Raw genomic sequence first — 17393 nt, forward strand, 5'->3', positions numbered from 1 at the left:
TTACAGAAACTTCTTCCTTTTTATATTCATGACTACATCCTTTTTGTATTCATGCTTACGTGAGTTTTATAGTTTAGTCTATGACCTGAAAAGTGGGGAGAGAGTAGGAACAAAACCAAATAGAGCTTCTTTTGTATCACTTCACCCTATATCTTATTTTTATTTAATTTAAGTTTTATTTAATTTAAGTTCCTGATAAGATACTTCATTAGGTTAGGTTTGGTCCTGGGTCTCGTATTGAAACACAAGATAATGAATAGAAAACAACCAAAATAGAAGGATAACAAAACCATATATCTAACATGAACAAGAAAAGATTGCCAGCTGAAACTCATAAGGAGGTAGGGCAACTTAATTTTTCCTTTTCTTGTTTCTTTCAGGGGAATTTATCAGAATGCGCATAAGATGTAAACTATCAATATTTTATCCATTTCCTTTGGTTTAATTTTAAAAACCCCATCAAAATCCACATGATCATGAGTTGGAATGGTTCGAAATGGTTCAAATGTTGGCCGTTGATATTTTAGATGTAATTTGATAAATTTTCCCTTGAGTTTTTTCTAGCTTTCTAGTTCTTTATCTGAGAGACAGGTAGAGAGTGACCTTTGTGTAATCCAACGGGAGGTAGAGGAAATGGAGAGAGAGAGAGAGATTATTCAATTGGGAACCATACGGGTGAGATTTTTTCAAAGAAAAAGTGTTTGATGAGTTGGCTGACTCGCACTATTTTTGTGCGGTCTCTTTAGAAATTATATGATGTATTATCAATCTAAATATTTTAGGGTTCAATAATGTCAACCATAGCAATGATCTAAATCATTATTTTTTTCCAAAAAACATAAATGTTATTTATTTGAATTGTTTTTTTCATTGTCCATTTTAACTTTTAGGGGACATCAGATTGACAAGGGACCGCACATAATACGTGAGTCGGTTGACTTACCAAAACCGTGTGCTTTTTGAAAACGGCGGAAATCATCATTTGGGTCGAGCAAAAGCCGAACCATCTGTTAGTAAACCAACAAGAGAAATATGAATATTATTTTTTCATTTGTGAGATTTTTCAAAGTTTGACAAGGATCTTATTTTGTTTTCTTTAGAACCATTGAGCCACAGCTTGTTCAAGGTGGAAGCGCCAAAAAGTGTTTTGGTTCAAAAGTTTGATCCAAGTTATCAAGTTGGGGGTGTTTAGTACTTTGAAGAAAGTAGAGGTTTTTTGTGTCTCTTGTCTAAGTTGGGCTCAACTTACCTTATTTGCCATCATTTAAGTTTGGCAAGTTGCTTTTTTTTTTTTTTTTTGGTTAAGGATGGAGTTTTTCTTAGACACATTTTCAATGATGCATTTATTTATCTTCTTAGAGATGGAGACATTTTTATTGATGCATTTATTTCACTCTTCGAATGGTGAATCTCTTGTGACATCAAATGTAATATTTTTAATAAGGCATGTTTGGGTGGCAATTAATTTAATTTGGAATAATATATCTTATCTAAAATTAACATAAGATAATATTATTTTATTAGTCATTTGGTAATGTACTTTATGTTATACATAATATTATTTAATGGAAGTCACTGCTCTACGTCCATACGCGAATGACTCAGATTCACCATATTGAATCTGGGCCATTCTGTGGTTGATCTGACACTCACAGATGTCCAAAAGTATTTGAATTTTAATTTTTTTTTTTACAAATTCAAATCACTTGAAATTTTAGGTGTGTATTCTTATCATCAAGGTGCACCTAATAAAAATATAAAAAAAATAATTCACAAAATAAAATTGATCAAAATACCCCCTGAAACTTTTCAGGGGTATTTTGGTCAATTTATTTCATGTAAATTTTATATATATATATATTTTTTTTGTAGATTCGCTTATTTTTAAATGATTTGGATTTGTAGAAAAAAAAATTAAAAATCAAATACTATCAGACATCTGTGATCGTCAGATCGATTCAGATTCGATCTGGGCCCTGGGTGTTTACTGTAGCAGTACGTACCTGGGCGCACATCATCTTTTCCCTTAATTATTCAAAAATTTTCTTTTTTTATTATTATAATATTCTAGCTAAAAACGTGTGATGTTCTGCAAAATACTTTGATTAAAAATATTAATAACTTTTCCATAAGAAAAACTTATATATGGAACTGCGAAAAAATTTACCTCAAATTGCTTATAATATATACATGCAACGACATATAATTTATTATAAAAAGAAAAAAGTTAATATAAGGTTGCAACTTTAAAATGAAGAATTAAAGATGCAAATAAAAAATCCATTGAAAAAAAATTATTTTAATGTTGAAAAACTCTTTGATTGATCTTCCCGACATGGAGATGTATGAATATGAAAAAAGAAAAAAAAAAGAAAGAAAAAAGATATTAAATTCCATAAATAGTGCATCTTGCAACACATTATCTAGATGGTCCATTTTCAAGATTTTCATATGTTTGTACATCTACTTGATTTTAACTATTTTTAGAGTTTAAAATTTTATAATAAGATATGAAAATAGATTTTCAAATAATCCTAAGAATGTTTTGTACCAAAATTACATCTAATTGAATTGTTTAAGGTTGCAACTTTATAGAAATCGCACCTTTTAAAAAATAACTGAAACAGTCAATTATCAACAATTAGCTTAATAACATTGTATCCATTCACCCCTTAAGAGTGGGAAATGCACAAGAGCAAGCAATAGAGTTGAAATAAATATGGATCGTGCCCTCTCTTAAGCTCTTAATGCTAAGTTACATTTATTTCTACGCGGCCTTCACCTTTGAAGCAATTTATTATGGCTTTGAAGGAAGTTCTGAACTCCTGTTTTCCAGGACCCAAAACCCAACATAATTAGCAACAGGGATAATACTAATTCACAGTTTTTAAAAAGGAAAAAGTTGACATAAGGATGCTACGTTATAATGTAGAACTTCGGATGCCCCTTCAAAAATCCATCTGAAAAGATAGTTTTAATGTTGAAAAACCTTTGATCAATCATCTCGAAATCGAGATGTAGTATGACTATGAAAAATAAAAAAATTGTAAGTCTAAAACACGGTACATTTTACAATATATTATCTACACCGTCTATTTTCAAGATTTTCATATGTTTAGAGATGTATTTGATTTTAACCATTTTTGAAATTTAAAATTTTATAATTAGATATAAAAATAGATTTTGAGATAATCCTAAAAACATTTTACATCAAAATTATATACCATGATAAAATTTGAAGGTGTACCTTACCTCTACACCTACAAAACCATTTTAAAAATGCTTGAAAACATAAAATAATTAAAAAACATATTTTGAGCAGTGCTGCACTTCATAAAATCAATCTTATGAATTTACATTAATTGAAGTAAATGATCTCTTGATAGTTCATACTATCATTTAGGAATCACCCGTACCCTCATCTGGTACAACTACGAATGGCATGAGTAGGCTTGACAAATTTTCAAAAGAAATCCATATGTATGAGGTTATAACCTTGCAAATAATGTTGAAGTAATTTACACTGGTTATTCTATTGGGTTGTATACTATGAAACTATTTATTTTTTGTACAAAAAAATCACAAACATTTTTAGTCATTAGATATGACATTGTGCCTACTCAATAATGCATCCCCTACTACTCGATTTCACATCCAACAGTCATAGTTGTGATCTCCTCCTATCCAAAGTAAATGATCTTATCTTATACATTATCTTATTTTACTTAGATAGTGTAGATCTTATGATTAATGTTAATTTTTGTATAGTACCTAGTTTAAAGGAAAATTTTGTATATAACCCTACTTGGTCATATTATTTCATGATAGACCCTCTTTTCATTTTCTTTTAAGACTACGTGAGAAAATCTCTCGTCTCTTGTCTCCTCGACTTCTTACCATAAAAAATAACTACAATAAATCTTTTTATATCATTTTACCTCAAAAAAAATTTTAATCATTTTTTTTCCTTTTTATCTATTAAAAAAGTTTTTAAGTTGAAATGATATAAAAAGATTTTTTGGGATTAATTTTTATAATCAAAAGTCAATAAAAGAGAGATGAGAGATGACGAGATATGGTGAAATCTCTAAAGTTTTTTTTTATGCGGTTTGGAAAAAAAATTGAAAAAAAATATATCACAAAATAATACGATAAATTAGAGGTCTTTCCAATTTAAATTTCTAAAAAGGATGAAGATAATTGTGTAATAAGTTAAATAATTCAGGGTATTCTTCTTAGCTTTTCTGCGCGGGTGCGTGAGTACCAAGTATAATTTCTTCAGTTTGTTGGAGAGAGGCAAGTTTTAGAGAGTGAAAGACGAGAGTGTTACAGAGAAGCCACGAGAGAGAAACAGAGAAACCATAAATGGTGTTTTCAGAGAGAGAGAGAGAGAGAGAGAGTATGAATGGTGGTAATTTTCGACTCTCGGTCTCCTCCTTGTAACCCTTGTTTGAAGGATTGTACTCTTTATTGATGATCATATAATAATCCATATATGATCATAGAAAATTAAATATATTTTCTCTCTCATCCCGCAACCTACGATGGTAGAGAGAAGGAAGCCTCTGCTACTTTCCACCACCAAGGAAATTCGTGATTCCTTAGTTTCTCTGGGGATTTCTAGAGAGAGAGAGAATGGCGAATCCCCTGATGCTTTCTCTAATTTCAACAATTGTTCGCCTCTGCATATTGGTGCTGGAATCCTTCGGGTCTCTGAAGATTGGCATGGCTCCAACAATGGGGTTTTTGATGATTCTTCAATGGTGGGGGTCTCTGCATCAGTCTTGAAGAAGTTGTCTCTCACATCCGGCTCACTGGTAATTGCACCCATCTCACAATTTCTCTGTTTTGCATGTGGGTTTTCAGTCTTTCTGTGCTTTTGATAGCAAAATTGAGCTTCTCATAGTTCCTTTAAATGTGTTTAGTTTTCCTTTCCAGTTTTTTCAGCTGGTTTTCATTTGTTTGATTGGGCTTCGCCCTTTATTGTGCCTGTGTATTCTCTGAGTTGGAGTACTTTCTCAGTATTTGATCGATACGCTGGTTCTCTCTCTCTCACACACACATGCACGCACTTCTTGTATATTGTCTCCCTCAAGCACACACACACTCTCTCTCTCTCTGTCTCTCTCTCTTTCACACACATGCACGCACTTCCTCTATATTGTCTCCCTCAAGCACTCTCTCTCTCTCTCTCTTTCTCTCAAAAAATGTGAGTGGTCAATGGATACCAATTGTTCATTGGTCAGTGGATATCATTTTCTCTCTCTCTCTCACGCACACACACTTTATCTTCTCTCCCACAGGCATACTTCCTCTCTTTCTATCTTCTCTATCAAAAATACATTCCCTTTCTCTCTCTCGCTCAAAACTGTGAGTGGTCAATAGATACCAATTGTTTACTTGCTCTCAGTTCACGCGCTCAATAAAAAATAATAATTATCTTAATGGGTTATAATGAATTATTGATCAATTGGACATCATTCTTATGAGATTACAGAAAACAGGGTAAGAAAAGAAAGAAGAAGAAAGCAATGAAAGAAAAGAAAACATTCTGAAACATAATTAGTGATCATTGAACATTTTCCTTTATCATACTGTATTTGAAAATTGGTGATCATTTGAACCTATCAACTGACATTATATATTGTTGTGGTTGATTCTAGGTTGCTGTCAAAAGTGTTTGGACAAATATTGGGAGAATTGCTAGAGTCGTTGTACTAGACCCTCCCAATTCTAAGCGAGAGGAATGCATCGACTCACCCAAATCCTTACCTTCTCAATGTGTGATGGCCATCTTGCCTTCTCATCCTTTCCCTTCCAAAAATCTTCACCTTATAGACCACCAAACTGCATACTTGACCCCACTCTTAGCTTTTAACATTGGCTTGCAGAAAGTATGTCTAAATGTTCTCATTCATGGTGGTCAAGACCTTTTGGGGTCTTTATTTGAAGAGGATGACACTTCCATAGTGTCTCCTCAGTCCACTGTCTACGTTGAACTCAGTCCGTACATGTTTGATGCTTATCGGAGGAACCCAGTAAACATGGGTGATTATCAATGTCTCCCTAGATTTGCCTCACACTTGAGAGTTTCCTTTGTTAAGATTCCTGAATGTGGAATTCTAAATTCTCTAAGGTGTAACTCTTCAATTGAAGCTGAAACTCGCCAAGAATTGATCGACAAGGCTTTGCAGAGTTACTTTAAAGTTGATAGATTTCTTGCGAAAGACGATGTTATCTCTGTATCCATTAATTGGAATTGCAATTCGGTGCTGTGCATTGCTTGTTCCAGGAAGACTAATGGGAGATCTAAAGATGAGAGAATCTATTTCAAGGTTTGGGAACTCCTTTATTTGTTTTGTCTTGTCGATTAGTTTTAATTTTATTGTTTGGAGCCTTCTTTGTTTGTTTCATTTTGCATGCGACCTATCATATTTTTAATGGCCATATTTGATGTTTTGTAGTTGTTCCGATGCACATTGCACAAAATTTGATGGTTTCTGTCAAAAGTTGTAGTTACATAAAATATCCCTTGTTCAGGGTTCTTCTTTACTGAGGACTCTTGATTTTTTTATTCAGGGCAGAGGTCCTTTCTCCTCGGCTAGATGCCCCAGGTCAGGGGCTATATTTGGCTTTTTTATTGACATGTGTATTTGTGTCCCAAATGATAATGGGTTGTATGGTTTCCTTTGAGGATCCTTGCATCCAAAACGGTGACACATACATATCGACATCTCACGTCCTGATATGTTCCTGAGTTTCCTTCTAAAATCATAAGTGACCTTGGAAGTTACCCCAGAAATGTATGTCTGTAGCTTGCAAAGTTCGCTATTAGGGATTTGCTTAAAACTAGTAGTCTAACTCATAGTTGTTGGGATCGGAATCGGGGGAGAGGGATCGTGAAATGCTAGAAAATCCATATGGTTGGGAACATTGTCCGTACAATGCACATGTTAGGAATTGAATTTCCCAAATGTTAGGGATCGAGATTCCAACCTTTTGGGGATCTGAATCCCGACCTTTTTGGGATCTGAATCCCGACCTTTTTGGGATCTTGTTACCAACCTTAAAGTGTATGATAATCTAGGATTATGTATACTCTTTAAAGCATGGATCTTATTGTTGATAGCAAGCAAGCAATAGTTGTATTGCTAGTTGGTTATAAAAAAAGAAAATCATCGATTTGGTTGCTGTCTTGGTCTTTAAGATTGGGATCGAGATCCCTAAAGCAGGTATCGGGATCCCTATAAGTGGGGTTTGAGATCCTTGAGAGATCTGTTCCGGGAGCGACAATATCGAGATCCTAGAAGTGATCGCCTACCAAAGCAGGAGATCCAGGTAACTATGGTCTAACTCAGTCTTAGGTAAGTCAATAAGTCCAAGTGAAAAACCTCTGAGATGTCGGTGTATATTGACATCTCATGTCCTGATATGTTCTTGAGTTTCCTTCTAAAATCATAAGTGACTTACACCCGAAATGTATGCTCATAACTAGCAAAATTTGCTATTAGGAATTTGCTTTAAAACTAGCAGTCTGGCTCAGACTCAGGTAAGTCACTCTGATCCCGCTGGGGCGCAGGATCCAAGTGAAAAACCTTGGGAACCGGCTGAGTCTCACCGGTGCCCAAGGTTTCTTTGTTAGCTTTTATTTTAAGACTTGGCCAAGTCGGACTTGAACCATGTCTGGCTTTGATTTGGCCGAGTCTGGCTCGCTGATCTGGACCCAGGCCCTGCCTGGTTCCATGCTTGAGCCCGAGTTGAAAAACACTGATCACAGCTAATGTGTAGAGTTTGCTATTAGGTTATCTCAATGGAGCCATTATATGAAGAAATTCTTCGTGTTAATTGCCATCAAACAGCTCTTGTGCTTGGTGGGAGTGTGGCTTCCTCGATCCCCCCTGATTCTATGCTTGGTGTTAAGAAAGGGTTCGTGCCTTTGCATGGAGACGTTGTGAAGGTTTTGGCCTCTATCGTGACTCCCTCATTATGCCCATCTGTCCTTACAGCAAAGTTCAAGACAACCATCCTATTACATGGTCCTCAAGGTAAATTACAATAAGATTACTTGCTTGCAATGTTTGGGTTCTTCTATTTTAAACAGGCTTTAGTAGATCTATATTTTTACATTGTTTGCATTTTGTTTTTGCATTACTAATTCTCATTGCATATAGAATGGGTCTTCTTGTTAACTACTGCCCATTTGTCCTTTGAAGAGATTGATGGTGTAGTCAGACCCGGCTTACCCATTCAAATGAGAAATGGGGTGACATATGATGAACTAATAGAATTATTTATTTGTATATTATTTTCTTTTTGGAGCATGTTAAGCAAAATTTTTGTAGTTTATTTCTTGGTATTGGAAACTGAATCTGTTTGCTAGAATGTGCTCTTGTCTTCCCACTTATAGGAATAAATCAATTAGTCGAATCGTGTGGTATCTGGATGAGAATTTAGATAGTTACATATTGCTCTTTTCTCCTTGGTGTTTGGGTTGCACTGAAGAGAATGAAGAATGTTTTTATAGGTTGTGGAAAGCGGACAATAGTTAGATATGTTGCTCGCTGCTTGGGCCTTCATGTTGTAGAATATAGTTGCCATGATTTTGTTGGATCTACAGAAAGAAAGACATCTGTTGCACTTGCTCATGCCTTCAGAGCAGCTCAAAGGTACTCTTGACTTGTCTTCTAGTTATTGCTTTAGTGTCATGGAAAGTTGTTAATTAAGTGCCATTGCTAAATAACAATAATGGCGATTAGCTTCTCAAGTGTGATACGCACATTATAGTCATTTATTTGTCAGCATTAGTGCCTTGGAAAACCATATTCAACTTGAAATTTCACCATTGTCCGTGTTCTATTCGTTGCTAATTTAGCTGAATCACAGGTTGACAGCAATGTCAATCCAAAAGAGCTTAACCTCATGTGGAGTAATTGCATTGTATTAACCTTCCCATTGGGATAAGTACAAAGTATAGACACCCTAGATTGGCACAAAAGATAAAGATTATTACGCCGAGCAAATTGGTGTATAAAATAGATCAACATACCGCTTACAGGGTGTACAGTTTTCTATTGGCTTTGCTTAAGGTTTAAAATCTTTCAGTCATTCCCTTGTGCTAAATGTTCCACCAAAGATGTCAAATGCAGTATGCTGTGCAAAGGGCTGGGTGGGTCTGTTGCGCGATGCATTATGCATGTCTCTAATGTGGGCACATCAATTCTTATGCAGGAAACAAGTATAAAAGTTTCCAAAAAATAATACGATTTATAAGAATACAAAAATAACATGAATATGTGATTTCTGTAATAGTAGGCCTTTTAATTTATTATTTGTCAGGCGGGTTTTCTTGTCTCTATTCTCTAGTATAATTAGTGAGTAAAATAAATAAAAGTAATCCATTCATTTAAATAAAAAAAAAAAAAAATTCTCTAGTATAATTAGTAAGTAAAATAAATGAAAGTAATGCATTCATTTGACTCAAAATAAAAAAATATGCCAATACTCTAAGAAAGCATAGCATGATACGTCCTAAATAAATTGGAAAGTAGCAATTGCAGCATGTAGCCAAATACTTACTACTTGACAAGTATAACAGAGATCCAAAAGTTGAAGAGAAAAACACTATGGCATAAAATACAAAAAGACTACTGGGCCCTTTGTAGTTATTTATTGCAGGTTGCAGCCACATAACACCTTATGTGGCAACATCCAAGTGGTGCTCTGCTTGGCCGGTATTGTGCACCTGAAACTCCTTCTAATGTGATGTCTTCAAAAAAAATTTATATGTAAAATTTCTTCCCAAAAAAAAAAAAAAAGAAAAAAAAAGAAAAAAAAAGAAAAAAAAAGAAAAAGAAAGAAAATCCTTCCAATGTGAGCGCGAAATCAACTTGAGAAATTGCTGTTAAAACGTTCAAGTTTTTCCTTAAAAAATTGAAAATTCTTTTTTGGGGGATTTTGATAGGGTTTTAAGGTGTTTATATATCCCTCCAAGCTTTCCCCCCTGCCCCTTTCCTTCAGTGTAAAGACCATTTTAACCCTGCTGCTGGTGTATATTTACCCCCAAGATCAGGTCCCTAACCATGCAGCTGCATAGGTTCACCTTGATGAGGCTACCTAGGCAGCAGATCATGACTTCCTGCCTAGACGAGACAGTGTAATGCGTCCAAGGACCTTGATTCCTTGATGTGACTTCGTAATGTGGCACGACGCCACATTTCGTAACTGTGTTCCACTGGAATGAGATGCTTTGTGTTGGCCACTGTTGGATTTGTGCTGATATTATCACCGCTTCTTATTTCATTGTTATCTCCTTCTTATCCTTCATTATTTGAACAGATACTCGCCCTCAATTCTTCTTTTGCGCCGTTTTGATGCATTTGGTACTCTATCCTCGGATGGAGGTGGGTCATCTGATAAAGTTGGGGTAATCTCTGATGTTGCATCTGTTATACGAGAATTTACTGAGTTTAACCTCAGAGTCGAAGATTATTCATCTGGAGATGAATCAGATGTTGGTTATGTAAGAAACAATTGTAATCGTATAAATTCTTTTTTTTCTGAAAGTTTTCTTGACACCTGATGAGAATGGAAGTGTAGATGACATGTTGTGGCACCTGCCACCCATCATAATCTTATAATTATTAAAATAACATTTCTATTGCTTTTTATATGTCTTACTCATTTATAGATTTACCATTTTGCTTAACCATTCTTACTTGTACTACCTTCCTTTTTAGGGTTTTGCGGAAGCTGAAAGGATTAGCCAGAACAGTGTACTACTGGTTGCGATTGCTGACACTACCGAAGGTCTGGCTCAATCGATTAGGCGTTGCTTCAGCCATGAAATAGCTGTGGGAAGTTTAAGTGAGGCACAAAGAGTTAAAATGATCTCTCAGTCGCTACAAAGTGTTGTCAAAGATGCTTCTCATGTACAAGTCATTGATTCTTGCTTTTAGATTTTGTCTTTTCCTATTTAACCTTTTTATTGCAAATCTGTGGGACTGCTTGTAGAGTGGTGTTTCTACCTCACATACCCACTGTGTTCAAAGCCCATGATGACCATAAATTTAAACTACCCAATACACACAAAAACACATACATCACACGTTCATGTGTTTCAGTATGTCCCAAAAAAAGCTCAATTGTTTTTTTTTTTTTTTTTTGGATATAGATAAAAATGCTCATCTTTCTTCATCTTAATTAGTGATACAGTATTCATGATATATATTTGTTTGCAGAATGATATTGATGAGGTTGTAAAGGATGTTGTCGGACAAACATCTGGTTTTCTGCCTAGGGATGTTAGAGCTCTGGTTGCTGATGCTGGAGCGAATTTGATTCCTAGGCTTCATAAGGAGATGGACAGAGTCGATACAGAAGTAGTTGATGATGGCCCCTCTGTACTATTTAAGTATGAACTGGATAGTAGTTCTGGCAAGGATGCTGATCAGTGTTTGGGTAAAGAAGACCTGTTGAAAGCTTTGGATAGATGCAAGAAGAGGAGTGCATCTGAATTGGGTACTCCAAAAGTGAGAAGCGGAGTATAATTTATTCAATATATTTTTTGGGTTGTTAGAAATAAGTGATTTTCCTCATGACTCTTTTAATAGTTGAATAGTTGAATATTATTCAACTATGGAAGTATGCTATTTGAGACATTCTTAAAGAGAATAGAAACCTTTGGCATTTTGATGCATGGAAAACCTTTCTATATGCCATTATGTATGGGAAAATTATATATGCCACCCTGCTACCAGCCATCCGATCTGAGTGGATGGCTGGGATGGCTTCAACCACAATGTACAACTAAACACTTATTATTTTTATTTTCATTTTCCGAAACATCTGACATGAAATTTGAGGAGTGCCCTCCTGTCATATTGGTCCAGCTAAAAAAAATAAAAATAAAAATAAAAAAAAATAATTTCAAACATAATAGAATGACCAAAATACTCTTGCAACTTGCATGGGTATTTTGATCATTTTATTTTGTATGAAATATTTTTTTACTAGTCTTTTTAGGTGGGGCACACTTCAAATTTGTTGTCCAGATGTTTTGTAGGAAAAAACAATCAAATAGTCCAAGCCTCTGATCAAGATTAGATGGTTAGAAGCCAACTTGTGAAATTATTATGGTAGCTATCGCAGTCATCTGTTAAGATCAGACGAATGGGAGAGGGATGGCAGATAAAATTTTCCTGTACCTAGTAGCACATAGAAATGTTTTCCTGGATATATATATATACGCATATTTCTGCAGAGTAGTGGTTTATAACACAGTGAACTATTTGTAGTCCCTTGGGGTCATCACTATCCAATGGCATGGATGGAGATGGAGAGAGTGGAACCTTTGGTACAGCACTTGATCCCAGTGGGGGGTTGAACACGCTCGCCATCGCCTTCCATTTTGTCGTATAATGAAGACTTCAATACATTATGGTTTTTTATACTCCACTGGATTATGGTGTACTTCCCATATTGCTAGTAGGGTTCTGTGACTGCTCACTGTATCATGGTATTTGAAGTTTCATAAGCTTGGATTCTCAAGAGGTTACTGTCCTATTCAGATCTTTGCTGCATGTGGAATAGGCTTTGATATAAGAAATTTAACTTTTGAAGGTTCCCAATGTAAAATGGGAAGATGTTGGTGGGCTGGAGGACGTGAAAAAGTCAATCCTGGACACTGTACAGGTAAATATCTTCTATTTGGTCTATTTTCCCCTTGAAATCGGTTGTTAATTCAAAACATATTTAGGCTTCCTTTTGAAATAGCATTTGATTGTAATTGATTGGTTATATTGGCACCATTTGGGGATGTAGTCAGTCCTTAGAAGTACAGGGAGAAGCGCAGATACGGGTACTTCAATGGTTTGAGAGTTGGGGATTCTGGAGTTTGGGTGACCAATCAGGTGGTGTTTTTTTTTTTTTTGTGCAATAAAATTGAAAGTGTAAAATTGGTTATGGAGTGAGACATGAAATTGGCTTGTGTATTGAAATTGGGGATTCTGGGGTTTGGTGCCTAAAAGGGATGTTGGATTTTTTGCTATAGAATTGAAAGCCTAAGATTGGTTATGCAGTGAGACATGAAAACTGACAGGAGGGAATAGAGAGTATTCGGTGAGTGTTTTGGGGCACTGTGATGTTTTCATTTATGGAGGGAGAGAGATGGGGGCAGGGGAAGTGTTTTTTTGCCAATCTGATGTTCAGAGAATGTTAGGTGGGGTTAGAGAGTGTTGGAGCACTTTGATGCTTTCATTCATGGAGAAGTGTGGGGATGGTGGCTACTTTCCACGAATATAGATTGATGGGATGTTCGAAGAATATTAAGTAGGAGTAGAGTGGGGCACCGTGATAATTTTGAACATGGAGAAGGGAGGAGGTGGCAGTGACTGTCCAAGATATGGGTTGATGGTCTAACCTGTTTCAACCTTTCTGTTCAATCAACTAGAACTGTCTGGCCAAATTGTACGTTAATATTTTTTAACAAAGAAAGTTTTTCTCTTTTGCTGTAATTTTAAGTATCCAAATTTCTTTTTACCACCCTCTGGAATATGGTGCTTGAGCCAATTGCTTTAATATCTATTATATATCCATAAATTTCTTCGTTAACTTGTTCTCAATACCATTATCTTCTTTTTTCTTATGCTTTGTATCTATATGAGCTATGCAGTTACCTCTCATGCACAAAGATTTATTCTCGTCTGGGTTGCGCAAGAGGTCTGGTGTACTTCTCTATGGTCCTCCTGGTACTGGTAAGGTGAGTTGAAAACAAGGAACACTGTAAATACTAGAAAGAATTTGGCGACTGTTGAATTAGTTATCTGACTTGTTTCATGCAAATTTCCAGACATTGCTGGCCAAGGCTGTAGCGACCGAATGTTCTTTGAATTTTTTGAGTGTGAAGGGTCCGGAACTGATCAACATGTACATAGGAGAATCGGAGAAAAATGTTCGAGACATTTTTCAAAAGGTAGAATGACTTGCTTCATCAACGTGATTTTGTCTTTATTTTATTAGTTTTTTTGTTTTTGAGAAATCATGGATTATGAGCATTTCTTGTTTTTAAGTTTTGAGATTGAGAACTCTTTTCTTATTGGTGTCTTCATAGGCTAGGTCGGCACGGCCATGTGTAATTTTCTTTGATGAGCTTGATGCTCTTGCTCCTGCTCGGGGGGCTTCTGGGGACTCTGGTGGTGTCATGGACAGAGTGGTTTCTCAGGTGAGACGACGTTTTACCTGCTGGGGAGCATGGTTGCCTATGTTTCCATTCTCTCTCTTTCTCACATATTTCCTGAGATATTCATTAGGTTTCCTCTTTGTGGTTAGATCAATGCATGTATGTATGGCTTAATCTGTTTATCATTCTCAAGATTGCTGTTAACGATAATTGGGTTGTAACTAGTTGTCTTTGATGATAGATGCTCGCAGAAATTGATGGTTTAAATGAAGCTACACAGGTAACTTTTGTGGGTCAATCCTTTTTGTTGTATACATCATAAATATTTCCGGCCCTCAAAGATTCAGAGACTGGTCTGATTGGGAACCATGCTGATTGCCACTTTTTGTATTTTCCAGGATTTGTTTATTATAGGGGCAAGTAACAGGCCTGATCTTATTGACCCGGCACTTCTTCGCCCCGGTCGGTTTGATAAGTTGCTATATGTCGGAGTAAACTCTGAATCCTCTTACAGGGAGAGGTTAGTTTTCTATGACCTCTTATTTCATTTTTTACCTATATACATATATATATATGATTTTCTTTCTGATATCCCTATTCCTTTTAGGGTTCTTGGTGCACTTACTCGGAAATTTAAATTTCATGAGAATGTGTCTCTATTGACAATTGCTAAGAAATGCCCTGCCAACTTTACCGGTGCGGATATGTATGCATTATGTGCAGATGCTTGGTTTCATGCTGCCAAGCGCCAGGTGACAATTGTTATTACTGTTTATGTGATTGTTAGTACTAGTTAAATGAACCAATCTTTTGTTTTTGTTTTTGTTGGTAATGGCTTTTTCTCTATGAACATCAATAGTTTCTCAGTTAAATCAATCTTGAAGGATCTAGGATTACGCTATTTTGAGCCTAGATAAGATTAGCAGTAAAATTATGCGATCAATCTACACTGGCTGCTATGTAGCCCAGGAAAGAAAAGTTGGATTTCCACCAGTTAAATCCTGCACATTAATTCAATTTGTAACAAAACTCCACATCAATGTGTGTCTATAAAATTTTGGATGAGAACTGTAATAGCGAGGAAAATACAAAGAACCCAAACTCCATGCATACATTGTGTTGTTTACTTGGGGTACAAGTTGGCTACACGGGGGTGGAGCAAATGTTTGCTCGTTCATAAACATATATTTTATATACATATATACATGCATACACACTACACATGCACAGACATTATACACAAACATTCCTATGTAGTGCATGAATGTACATATGCATGTAAGCATGGGCACCCCATGATGCATATGACTTAAAATTCTAATGATACAAGAGGCTTCTTTTTACTGTCCTCTATTTTGTTTTCTTGGATATACCCACCTCTTTACCAGCCACAGCAACATTATTCACTCGACTTTTGATTCTAGTTGTAATGGTATATACCATGGTGATTTTTTTCTGAGCAGGCATCAGTTCAACATTCAGAGTCTGCCAGTATGGTCGGCGTTGCAAATTCGGTTATTGTGGAACTCGATGATTTTATAAAGGTATGCCCTTGCAACTGTGACTACGTCTACAAATTGATTCACACAAACACATGGCACAAATTGTTGATCCTGCATGTGCATGTTTGCATCTCATGTTATATTGTTTACTGAGGTTAATGAAGAGGAAACTGTCTCTTCGTTGTACTTATTTATTTATGGGAAATTCATCAAAATACCCCTAGGAGATGAACTATTTAACATTTACCTATTTATTTTGATTTAATTTTAAAGTACTTATCAAAAGGCACATGATAATGAGTTGAAATAGTCGCAAAAGGGTACAATGTTTCTGCAAGGGGGTGGGGTTTAGGGTTGTCATCTGAATCAATGATGTGGGGTTTTCAGTCATTTGGCCTTCTTCTATAGCAGATTTAGAGTTTGGCTACATCACTAAATAGGGTTGTACCCTTGCAAGTATTTTTTAATGAAATTTTTTTTTTTGGGGGTTTTTCTTTAGAATTAATATGCATGAAAGTATTTGTGAATGCTCCACAGGTACTAGGAGAGCTATCCCCATCTCTATCCATGGCTGAACTCCAGAAATATGAAAGGCTGAGGAATCAGTTTCAAGGTACTTCAAGATAAACTAATAATTTAGTGACAGTATAAGAGAAAAAATATTGATGGTAGTTGTACATGTATCTGCATAGAAAATATTGGTATTCTGCCTTATCAGGAAATAAAAATTGAGTCTCTCCCATCGCTATTCACACATGCTCGCATCTCCTTGCTGCATTCTGATGAAGTTCTTAAACCCTTTTGTTAGCATCTGGGGACTAAATACTAATGGATCTGTTTTGACCAATGCGAAAGCCATGCGCTACACTCAATTAGTATCACATGCTTTCCTTTGCATTTTGGGTTCTATTTTACCTTACTTAAGAACTGTGGTTTTGCCAAAAGGCAGTTTTTGAGTATATCAAATCTGAAAATGGGAATTCAATCCCACTCATGTACCATACACGAGTCACAAAAAAATTGAACCTCAGCCAGTTCCTCGGAAAAGAACAAGGTTGGTTTGAATACTTTTTGAGGGTAACTATGATGCAAATATATTTGCCTTGACCTAAGGAGCCCAAGATTCATTCTCTAGCCACTTTCATCGCTCTTCTCTCTCTAAGGAGAGTGCAATGCTAAAAACAATGCCTTATAATATAATATCTGAACTGTCCATTTTCAACATTTTCAAGAGACTAGAGATCTATTTGATTTGTATAATTGTTTTTAGCTTTAAAATTCATAATTAGGGCTGGAAATATATTGCGAGGACAACATAAAAATTTTTTACACCAAAAAACTTCATCGTTCCTTAAAGTTTGGCGGTGTGCCTAACTTTGATTGTTCTAGGTGCACACCTTATGCCAACCGCAACATAAAATATTACACGCTTAGAATATATGTTATAATTCCCCTTTAACACAAAATGGGTAGCTTTAGGATGGGGTGGCGGTAACTCGAAATGACTATTATTGGTACCCCAATTGTGGTTTTTTATTATATGTAATTAGTTTTTATAATATATGTGTCTTCAAGTCTTAACACATGTCAAGATATCAAAGTAATGCAAAGTGTCCCGGCTCAAAAGCAATAAAGTACTACAAAGCCCCCCAACTCAGTTTGTGCAGCATCAATAGTGCAATTGAAAAGAGAAGATTCCATGTAGCTATCTCTTT

The 17393-nt window shown here is 35.6% G+C and overlaps 1 protein-coding gene across 6 annotated transcripts; it reads left to right on the forward strand.

Moving 5' to 3' along the window:
• Positions 1 to 4298: 4298 nt before the first annotated feature.
• Positions 4299 to 16432, forward strand: PEX6 (peroxin 6). 6 transcript variants are annotated; one of them, XM_011628374.3, is made up of 16 exons: positions 4299 to 4817; positions 5664 to 6335; positions 7802 to 8045; positions 8525 to 8666; positions 10336 to 10519; positions 10737 to 10928; positions 11238 to 11528; positions 12619 to 12690; positions 13670 to 13756; positions 13847 to 13969; positions 14108 to 14218; positions 14418 to 14456; positions 14575 to 14696; positions 14784 to 14928; positions 15640 to 15720; positions 16216 to 16432. In XM_011628374.3, exons 1-16 carry the CDS (start codon positions 4545 to 4547, stop codon positions 16303 to 16305), a joined length of 2868 nt encoding a protein of 955 aa, XP_011626676.1. In that variant the 5' UTR covers positions 4299 to 4544; the 3' UTR covers positions 16306 to 16432. The 6 variants fall into 6 exon arrangements, 4 of the variants coding, with proteins under 4 accessions (XP_011626676.1, XP_088713660.1, XP_020528437.1 ...); XM_088857534.1 differs by having other exon boundaries at positions 7860 to 8045; XM_020672778.2 differs by lacking the exon at positions 14784 to 14928.
• The last annotated feature ends 961 nt before the right edge of the window (positions 16433 to 17393 follow it).

The sequence above is a fragment of the Amborella trichopoda genome, chromosome 2 (genome assembly GCF_054954075.1).
Source record: "Amborella trichopoda isolate Santa Cruz 75 chromosome 2, AtrichopodaSantaCruz75HAP2 v2.0, whole genome shotgun sequence".
Taxonomy (NCBI): domain Eukaryota; kingdom Viridiplantae; phylum Streptophyta; class Magnoliopsida; order Amborellales; family Amborellaceae; genus Amborella; species Amborella trichopoda.

Bases quoted from the DNA above. Each gene is read 5' to 3' on its own strand.
- PEX6 (XM_011628374.3), top strand. From the start codon at position 4,545: ATGGTAGAGAGAAGGAAGCCTCTGCTACTTTCCACCACCAAGGAAATT. The intron at 13,757-13,846 runs GTGAGTTGAAAA...GCAAATTTCCAG, and splicing joins GTCCTCCTGGTACTGGTAAG to ACATTGCTGGCCAAGGCTGT. The intron at 14,457-14,574 runs GTAACTTTTGTG...TGTATTTTCCAG, and splicing joins GTTTAAATGAAGCTACACAG to GATTTGTTTATTATAGGGGC.